At 36.2% G+C, this 10,411-nt stretch overlaps 1 protein-coding gene across 1 annotated transcript; it reads left to right on the top strand.

Annotated features, from left to right (window-relative positions):
- Nucleotides 1–908: 908 nt before the first annotated feature.
- LOC114536108 (techylectin-5B-like) lies at nt 909–5,245 on the top strand. Its single transcript, XM_028557460.1, has 4 exons — nt 909–995; nt 2,068–2,155; nt 2,252–2,626; nt 4,881–5,245. Exons 1-4 carry the CDS (start codon nt 909–911, stop codon nt 5,135–5,137), a joined length of 807 nt encoding a protein of 268 aa, XP_028413261.1. The 3' UTR covers nt 5,138–5,245.
- Nucleotides 5,246–10,411: the final 5,166 nt, after the last annotated feature.

The raw sequence follows: 10,411 nt of genomic DNA on the forward strand, positions 1-10,411 counted from the left end.
TAACTATGGTTGATTGTAAGTGACATGGGCCTAAACACAAGATATATTTCGGGTGGGGGGGGGGTGCACTAGGATAAAATTTGGTAGTGGTTTTAGGGAAAGCCAGATATACTCGTGCCCATTTCATCCGTGTTTGGCCTTTGTTTTGGTAGGTTAAACACTAATAACGCGTTAGGTTAGAAAGGCGTCTTTGATCTCTCGTAGGTTTCCCCTGCGTCGACAAGTAAAATAAAGCAATTAACTTAGGTAAGACATTAAGCAATGTTTGATTTGTGACGTGATTATAGCACAAGACAATTTTGGTGTGCTTCCTCCCTCTTCAAGCCCGTTTTCCACCTTTTCACTTGAAAAACCAGTACAACAAAGTAACTTGCGACAATACCTTTCAAAATCATATCATCAGCAAAAATCGCCAGTGTAAACGATCAGAATATCGGGCAACTTTGCGAGGGATCTGGTGGTAGACCGAAAAGTGGAGGACGCAAAGACGTTTTGTCGCGGTTGCAATTTGTAGCCTGGGGCCGGTTGTTCAAAAGCCGGTTATCTTAACGCAAGGTTAGCTTAAATTTTCACATCAATTTTTTTAATCGCAATTCTTAGTTTGTAAAGCCTTTAAACAAACAGCAGTGCAGAAGCATATAAACTCGCTCTTCGAGCTCGGTCGGTTCAAAAAGACCTCGGTCCGATATTTCTCGGTAAAGACCTCGCGCTCGGTTAGTAAGAAGTTATTAACGAAAACATATTTTTGAACGACTTAATGATTCTTGCTTGTCAGATGATCTTAATGTTATGTGGTCTCGATTGTTAACTAACCTTACACAAGTCCTAGATAAGCATGCACCTCTTAAGAAGAAACGTATAGGTAAAAAGAAGTCTCCACGAAGGATAACCTCGGCGGTTCTAAAAAAATGAGAGCAAAGGATTATTTAAAAAAGCAATATGACAAGACACGAAATACTCTTTACTGGGAACGATACAAAAATGCTCGTAATGAGGTAAATAATATTATAAAGCAAGCCAAATGTGAATACTTTAAAAACAGAATTGATTGGGTTTGGTAAAACATATCAGAACATGCGTGGCTTAGATATACGTGTGACAGAATGAATTAAACAATGATTTAAAAAATTTGAGCCCCACTCAGTGGCGTAGCCAGCCCGACAATTTAGTCATGCTATGCTAATATTTTGGTGTTCATCGACTGTGACAACACTGAATTTCTAAAGAAATGAATAATGATAATAACATAAAATTTGCATAGCATGACTAAGTCGTCAGGCTGGCTACGCCACTGGCCCCACTATTATAATATATTCGTAATCGTTCAATATGGAGACAATATAACAAGTTTTTAAAGAAATCAAAAGTAATATAAACTTATAATTCGCATAGGTTACGCTCCTTGTCACAGTCAGTGTGACCATTTTTAGCTTAATTATATAAGTTTCATATCTTCAATATGATGTGGAATGATTTTTCTAAAATTTCCTGGCAATGAAACAGAGCTATATCCTTAAATCCTTAATATACAAGCCTTTTCACTGACGCCATCGAGTTTTATCACATGTATATGCACAGACCAATAAAACCAATGTTTCGGTGATCGAAAATAAATTAATGGGGAAATTTTAACAGGGAAATTTTAACAACGTGTAGGAAAAACCGCAGTTTACTCTGCAAAAAAGTTCATTGAATACTCACACCAAAAATGATATTTCAAAGCAAACCAACGAATTCATTGCAAAACCCATTATTGTAACACGTAATTAACTTCCACAAGGAGGTTTCGTGACCATTGCTCTATAAAGACGGACAAGAACGGCGGAAGATTGTTAGGTGGGGGAATTATTCATATATTCACGTTCAGCATGATTATTTTCTTTTGAAATTGATTGTTTTTATGGTCTAACAAGAATATATAAATATTTGCCCCCGGCACTTAAAGATCTTCCGCCGTCCTTGAAGACTGTGATTCCCTGAACTGCAACTGTAGTATACTTTCCATTGCTATGAAATAAAAACACAGCAAAAACGTCTGTACCTAACTTCTATGCTTTCTGTTTGTAGCTTGACCAACTCAAGGCCGCCCTCTCAAGACTCGAGTCGAAGCTTACGACACGTTTGGATGACTTAACTCAAGCTGTTAGAATAAAAGGTTCCAATTACCAAATACATTAAGTGGTGTTATTTTCAGTATTACTACACAGTTGCTACAGTTAAATTCTATACTGATAATTTTCACTGATTGTAGGAAGTTGCGCCCACCATTACAAATATGGAATGAGACATGATGGTGTTTACATTATTGATCCTGATGGCCTAGGATCGTTCAACGTTCGATGTGATATGACAACAAATGGAGGTGGTTGGAATGTGATTCAAAGAAGACAAGATGGAAGTCAAGATTTCTACCTTGGATGGTCAGAATATAAAGCAGGCTTTGGTGATCTTAACGGAGAGTTCTGGTTGGGACTTGATAAAATACATCGTTTGTCTAAATCTGGCCAAAATGTTCTAAGAATTGACTTGATGGATTTTAATGGCGCTGAACGTTACGCAAAATACGGAACGTTTAATGTAGCGGATGAAAGCGATAAATACAGATTGGGCATTGGCAGATATTCAGGTAACCACGCTCTTGTAATACATTCCCTAATCATCGCGCTAGTCTCGGTGTTGATGTTAAAAGAACGAAACTGCCTAAGTTTCTAGCATAACAATTGAGCTGATAAACGGCTTAGGGCCGGGTCGACTTGACAACAAGCTGAGTTAATTACATCCATTGGCCGTGATTCCGAAAGGGATTGATTTGTATTGGTGAAAATACTCTATTATGCTTTAGTGAATCCTGGTTTCCATTAGGTCGTGATTGCCGTGAAATGTCAAGGTAGCTAATGCAATAGAATATTTTACGCGTACTTTTATCTGAATAAAGAAAGAAGAATAACTTGCCCACGACAATTACGACAAAATGGAAACCAGTTTTAGCGAGACATCAGCTTAGATATCGTAAACTTTTAATTGCAACTGATAATACACGTTGTATCAAAATGAAAATTTACTCTTGGCAAATTTCTTTAGGCGGACGCGAACGCAACGTTAGGGCAATCTTTTAATACAAATCGTTTGAATTCGGTACAACAAGGTGGAATTTCGTTTTAAACTAGAATGCATATTTGTTTGCATTTCAGGCAAAGCCAATCAGAATGCTACATTTTTGATACTTCATGTAAAATGGTAAATAGTAAAAGTTTCTTTACCGGAAGAAGTAAAAATTTATGCATTCTAATTGGGTTAATGAAAATGTAAACAAACTTGCTGATTGCATGGTCTCAAACAAATTTCCCTTTTCCCTTTGTTCTGTACACCATTGCTTGACACAAGTCTAAAAATGGATCATAGTTTCAAAGTTTATCAAAGTTTCAGACTATTCGACTTTAACTGACTATTAGGCCTCTTAGGACTTTTTAGGCCGCGTTTACACTTCAGGGGCCGGTTGTTCAAAAGCCGGTTAACGTTAACCCTGCGAGCTAGGTGGGTTAACTTTTTAATCCTGGTTAACTTCGATTCAAAATTGGTGAATCAGGAACAGAAACACATAGACACGTATAATTCGTCATGAAATAAAACTTTTGAAAGGTTTTACGAATAATTTTTACAGCAAAGAATTATTCAAGTTTGACTTCGTTCGGTTTCAGCTGATGTATTGATTTATTTATCTCGCTTCAATGCAATACACGATAAATGAATACACCGTACAAATTGAAACATCGTAATCGAAATATTTATTTCGGATGCCAAAATTCGACTCTTTTGATTGGCAGCAAGTGGTAAGGCTATGTTTGTTCCTGAATTTTGAATAATCAAAGAATGCTTTTAATTTTAAAATAGATTGTTTATAATTTGCTTGATTTTATTTCACATCGACATTGTTTATCATACAAATGGCCCCTCATTTCGAATCTGACAATATATCTCGTCTTTCGACTGACAATTATCCTCGTCTTTGGACTGACAATATATCTCGCGGGTAAAGTTTCGACGATCGTTTATTGACGGTTATATCCAATTTAGTCCTTAAAACATTTAATCTTAGGTAATATTTTAAACGTAGGTTAACTAGCTACGCTAACCTGCTTTGAACACACAGTTTTAACCCAGGTTTAGCTAACTAGGGTTCGGATTTTAACCAGGGTTTAGCACTAACCCAGGGTTAAATTTAACCTGCTTTTGAACAACTGGCCCCAGGTCTAGGACAAGTCCGGGTAATACGTGCTACGTTCACACTGTTTTCCTTGTTGACGATATCCGATAGCTTAAGTAATTGACAAAATACTTGGAAAAAGACCCAAAACACGTCGAAAAGTGGTAATACTATATGAATCCTATACAAATCATACTATTAATTCAAAATTTGTCAGGTTTCAGCAAGCGGGATCCCGTTTTAAGCGGGACGTTTTTTGTCATATAAACGGTCGATCTCGCTTGACCGTGACAATATTACGCTGACTTTGCATTATTTGATCAATGTCACTGAACAATATTGTATTTCCGGGAGAAATAGCCGTCCCGGGTATTCCCGGGAGAAAACATCCCCTTTGAAAAACAATCAAGTCTCGGCAAACGTCCCGTCCCGCCTCTCATATTAACTCTATATAAACAGGGCCTAAGTAACTTCCTGAGGGGATATTGATAATGTAAATACAATATTTATAATGAAAGTAGTGCATCAAAAAATACTAGCTGTTACTGTTAATGTAAAAATATGCCTCCATCAACGCAAGCAAACTCAATTTTAATGATTAATTTTACGTGGTTACCGTCATGCAAAAAAAACAATGTTAAAAAATGTTACGAGATTTTTGCTATTTTTTTTAAAGGTGACGCAGGTGATTCTCTTGCTTATCACAATCAAATGAAGTTCACTACCAAAGATAGTGACAATGATGCTTGGGGTAGTGATTGTGCTCATGAAAACAAAGGAGCTTGGTGGTACAAAAGCTGTGATTATTCCAACCTCAATGGCCTGTACCTGAGTGCGGGTCAGAGTAGTGGCACAGGAATTGTTTGGTGGAAGTGGCAAAGGAATTATTCTTTGAAAAAGACGCAGATGAAGATTCGCATAAACCAGTTTTAAGATACTCCTGATAATAGAATCATCGAGAAACTTGATTAACTTCTTGCTTTGATGATCAAAATAAAACGATATGTAACTATGGTTGATTGTAAGTGACATGGGCCTAAACACAAGATATATTTCGGGTGGGGGGGGGGTGCACTAGGATAAAATTTGGTAGTGGTTTTAGGGAAAGCCAGATATACTCGTGCCCATTTCATCCGTGTTTGGCCTTTGTTTTGGTAGGTTAAACACTAATAACGCGTTAGGTTAGAAAGGCGTCTTTGATCTCTCGTAGGTTTCCCTTGCGTCGACAAGTAAAATAAAGCAATTAACTTAGGTAAGACATTAAGCAATGTTTGATTTGTGACGTGATTATAGCACAAGACAATTTTGGTGTGCTTCCTCCCTCTTCAAGCCCGTTTTCCACCTTTTCACTTGAAAAACCAGTACAACAAAGTAACTTGCGACAATACCTTTCAAAATCATATCATCAGCAAAAATCGCCAGTGTAAACGATCAGAATATCGGGCAACTTTGCGAGGGATCTGGTGGTAGACCGAAAAGTGGAGGACGCAAAGACGTTTTGTCGCGGTTGCAATTTGTAGCCTGGGGCCGGTTGTTCAAAAGCCGGTTATCTTAACGCAAGGTTAGCTTAAATTTTCACATCAATTTTTTTAATCGCAATTCTTAGTTTGTAAAGCCTTTAAACAAACAGCAGTGCAGAAGCATATAAACTCGCTCTTCGAGCTCGGTCGGTTCAAAAAGACCTCGGTCCGATATTTCTCGGTAAAGACCTCGCGCTCGGTTAGTAAGAAGTTATTAACGAAAACATATTTTTGAACGACTTAATGATTCTTGCTTGTCAGATGATCTTAATGTTATGTGGTCTCGATTGTTAACTAACCTTACACAAGTCCTAGATAAGCATGCACCTCTTAAGAAGAAACGTATAGGTAAAAAGAAGTCTCCACGAAGGATAACCTCGGCGGTTCTAAAAAAATGAGAGCAAAGGATTATTTAAAAAAGCAATATGACAAGACACGAAATACTCTTTACTGGGAACGATACAAAAATGCTCGTAATGAGGTAAATAATATTATAAAGCAAGCCAAATGTGAATACTTTAAAAACAGAATTGATTGGGTTTGGTAAAACATATCAGAACATGCGTGGCTTAGATATACGTGTGACAGAATGAATTAAACAATGATTCCGACACCAACACCATGCACGCAATCAATGTTAATTCAATCTTTCGTTTAACACAAACATGTTTTTATAGAAGTAGAATGCATATGCATAATATTGTATAGTGGTTTTCTTTATTTTTTTTCATATATGACATTCAAACTTCCACTTATAAAATAAAGTTTGTGATTGTAAGTATATTTACGTTTTGGTGTCAGATTGAAAAAAGTGCTTTGTTTTTATGATGATTGTGTTTCAGACAGCCTAACTTACTTCACCTACTTATTATATCTAATTGATTCCTTAACTTGATTACACCTTGATTCACATCATTGATTAACATATATGATTGACGATAGTATGAACAGGATGTCGGTTCCAATTACAATCACGGTAGTTTTGTCATACATCCATCCAAATCAGCTTGAATGTGAGAGATCGATTTTATGTATTTATCAGTGCGAATGTACATTTTAAACATATCAAATTTCCAAGTGCCACACAACTCATCTCATCGTCGTCATGAATATTCTTACAATGCAGGAAATAAGTATAGTTAAATATACGTATAGGTATACCACGCCAGTTACTTTTGGTTATTTGGAACCTACGCCTAATAACCAAAACCAAAACCAAAAAACAAAACCTAATAACCTAATAGGAAAAAAACTAAAGAAAGCGAGAATGCTCTTGGTAATATATCGGCCACTGAAATGCAACACAGCGTGATAATGGGAATATAATTAGGCAATACTGCAATAATATCAAACTGATTTTTTAATTTAATGATTCCCTGTAGGGAATCAGGGCTGGTAATTTATATTTTCTTTCATGTGGAACGTAGCCATATGTCAGAGGAAAAGGACCTACGCATAAGATATTTAATCCTAAGAAAGCAAAGATGAGTCATGGTTCGAAAGGAGGCTAGAACAAAAGGCGAATATAGCTGGAGAAAAAATCCTTGAGAAAGTTCAAGTCCGTATTCTTTGAAATACAGATGTATACAAAATTCATTATTTTTACCTCAACGCAAGGCAGTTAGTGCTGATTCCATGTCCAAACGCCGACCTGACTATGTATGTTTCAATATCAGTGTATATATAGGGTGTACAGATGCACAGGTCTTTGCAGGTATATGCACGCGTCATAAACATTTCCGACAAGGACTTTTCAATGTATACGAATTGAGCAGCATGCAGGTAGATTAATGTCCACAGAAAATGTATTTTGTGGAAATGTTAATACTTCATCAAAAGGCATCGGTAATTACGAGCTGGCCTGCGCTATGCTATATAGCTATATAGGGTGCGAAAATGCATAAAATAGCTATATATGCATAAAAATAACGAATAAACATGCACAACGATAACTTTTGTTTCACCCGAAACGTTGTTATCAAATAACGCTGCATGTAATTATATACTGTATAGTATTTCCTCTGATATAGAAAGTTTTTAACGAATTTTACGTCTGTTAGAGAATGCGATCCGTGCATGTGGAACGTTTTCGTGTTGTTATTCGGCCTATAATGCAAGGTTTAGATACATGTGCGCGGTTTATACATTACTCATGCATCGTGCATTATTTCCGACATTTATATAACAACCATTGCTGGTAATTCGTTTAACATGCAAAACACATCTAATGCATATACATATAATATTGTCTTCAATTTTTTTTCATACATATACATTCAAACTTCCATTTTTTTACTGTAAGTATATTTATGTTTTCGTGTTGATGATGTCTAAGTGTATCGGGTCTATAAATTATAAAAATAAGTCGAGAAGTATAACGCCATCTCTATGCAATATTCGTATTTATATCTCATTTATCTGATCTATCCCATACGATTTTGCACGCACAATACTGCATCATGTAATCTGCACGAATGCCCATAATCGTGTTATCGTGCCTAAATTTGGAGGATAATATAAACCTGCACGATACTATCATTATCTTGGAATGAAAGAAACCATATTAAGTGATTGAATGGTTTTGAATTAGAAGTAGCTACTAAGGTAAATTCCGATTATAGAAATTTTCCTTCTCTAAACTATGCACTTTTGAAAAAATCTGTTGATACAAAATAAAATGCTTTTTGTTCCAATGGAAGTGCGGATACTAGGCTCTTGCATGCTGAGTATAATACCCTGACTATTATTAGCTATTGAAAAGAGTGCTTTGATCCTATGACGATTGTTTTGGTCTATAAGAATAGCGTGCGGATTGAATCGTATGCCTATATAGGGGTAACAGGGCGTAATGTGAACAGAAGCTAATGTACAGAATAAAACGTTTGCCAGTGCAAACATCAACATTTCCAACAATGCAAACCGTTACATCGCGTGTAAACTTCAACATAATTTTTTCTTGCACAATGCATGCACAATAATTATTTTGGTTTGGTAAAACACATCAGAGCATGCAGTGGCTAGATACGACATTAACAATGCTTCCGATAACAATCATTGCAGGTTAATTTACGTTAACACACGTTTTCATATAAATGCATATAAATACATAATATTGTGTAGTGGTTCTCTTTAATTTATTCATACATGTATACATTCAAACTTCCATTTATATATTATATAAAATAAAATTTACACTGTAAGTATATTTATGTTTTTCTCTCAGATTCGGAGTGTGTCGGCTCTAATGCCCTGACTATTATTATATAGCTATTGAAAAATGTGCTTTGTTTCCATGACGATTGTATTTGTCGAAGAATAGCGACGGGGGGGGAATGGCGTTGTATAAGTGTAACAGGGCAGTTATAGCAATAGAATTGCGCCGAATAAAGCGTTTGCAAGCGCACACATCAACATTTCCGCGACAATAAGAAGCATTTTAATAAAAATAATACATTTTATATATTCTCAGCTTTCGAAACGTTTCACTGATCAAAGCTCTGCATACTAATGTATCACTGAAATGCTACCATGCGTTATCACACATAATTCGATCTAAAATTTCACTCAGGAAGCAAGCTTATAGTAAGATAGATAATCGAAACAAGTACAAGTGCACACGTTGGGACGGAAAAAATAAAAAAACTATATTCAAATTCCAAGAAGGATCGCTATCAATCTATGATGCTCTTTATCATGAACAGTGGACTTCACTGAATGGAGGTTTGTGGTGAACAAATCGTATGTAGACTGCATTTTGAATCTTTACACTCTAAAATTTTTACCTAGACTGGATTTTGAATCTTTATACTTCTAAATTATCGATATGAACTTTATTTTCGGAAAAATGGAAAACACATAAAATTTGGCTGATTTTAGATGAAGTATAGTTCCCAACAAGATATGGTTATGAGCCAACCAATGCACATGCGGAAGCAGCTGCAATGCTCTGTCTGCAATGCATGATTCCGTTGATAACCTCGGCGTAAGCGACGGAGTTGAAAATTCGCCTAGGTTTGGGTTTTTTTTTTGTTTTTTTTTGTCGTCGCAAGTGTTTTTTGGCGCGATATATACTAGTATTTTAAAAGTGTATGTGACCGTATCTATCTGCGTCACAGTTTTGTCTCCCAAGATCGTGGGGCACAGCTCGAAATCTAATTTTCCGATGCGCGATTTAATTTCGCTCGCATGATACGGAAATTCCTCCAAGAGGAACAAATAAACCGTTCTTTTGATGCTGTTCGATTAATTGGGGTAAGAATATATTTAATACATATATAGATTCTGGTCCTATTGTAATATCGCTGCTATTTCGCAGTTTAACAAGATGTGGCCGTGTATGGGCGCGTTTACATGCACGTCGCAGTTTGCACAGGATTGAAGATTTTATATAAGCGCCAATTCCAAAGTGTAAGACAAAGTGAACGTATCATGCGGTTTATTCACATTTTTGAACAATTGAACTTCTATACTTTTTAAAGTACGATGTGCTTCTGAATTTTTCGATCGAACAACATTTCGGTTCGCTATAGGCATCTAAATGAATATGAACTGTATATTGTTTATGTTCAGAAGCTTTATATTCAAGACTGGCACGTGCGCGGCACGCCGGAGTTGACGCCAGAACAGGCGTCTTGTTGTATTTTAAAATAGAAACAAATAAAATCAAACACTGGATTTTTTTTATCTA

Source organism: Dendronephthya gigantea, unplaced genomic scaffold (assembly GCF_004324835.1).
Source record: "Dendronephthya gigantea isolate DGI-Jeju-01 unplaced genomic scaffold, DenGig_1.0 000130F, whole genome shotgun sequence".
NCBI lineage: Eukaryota > Metazoa > Cnidaria > Anthozoa > Malacalcyonacea > Nephtheidae > Dendronephthya > Dendronephthya gigantea.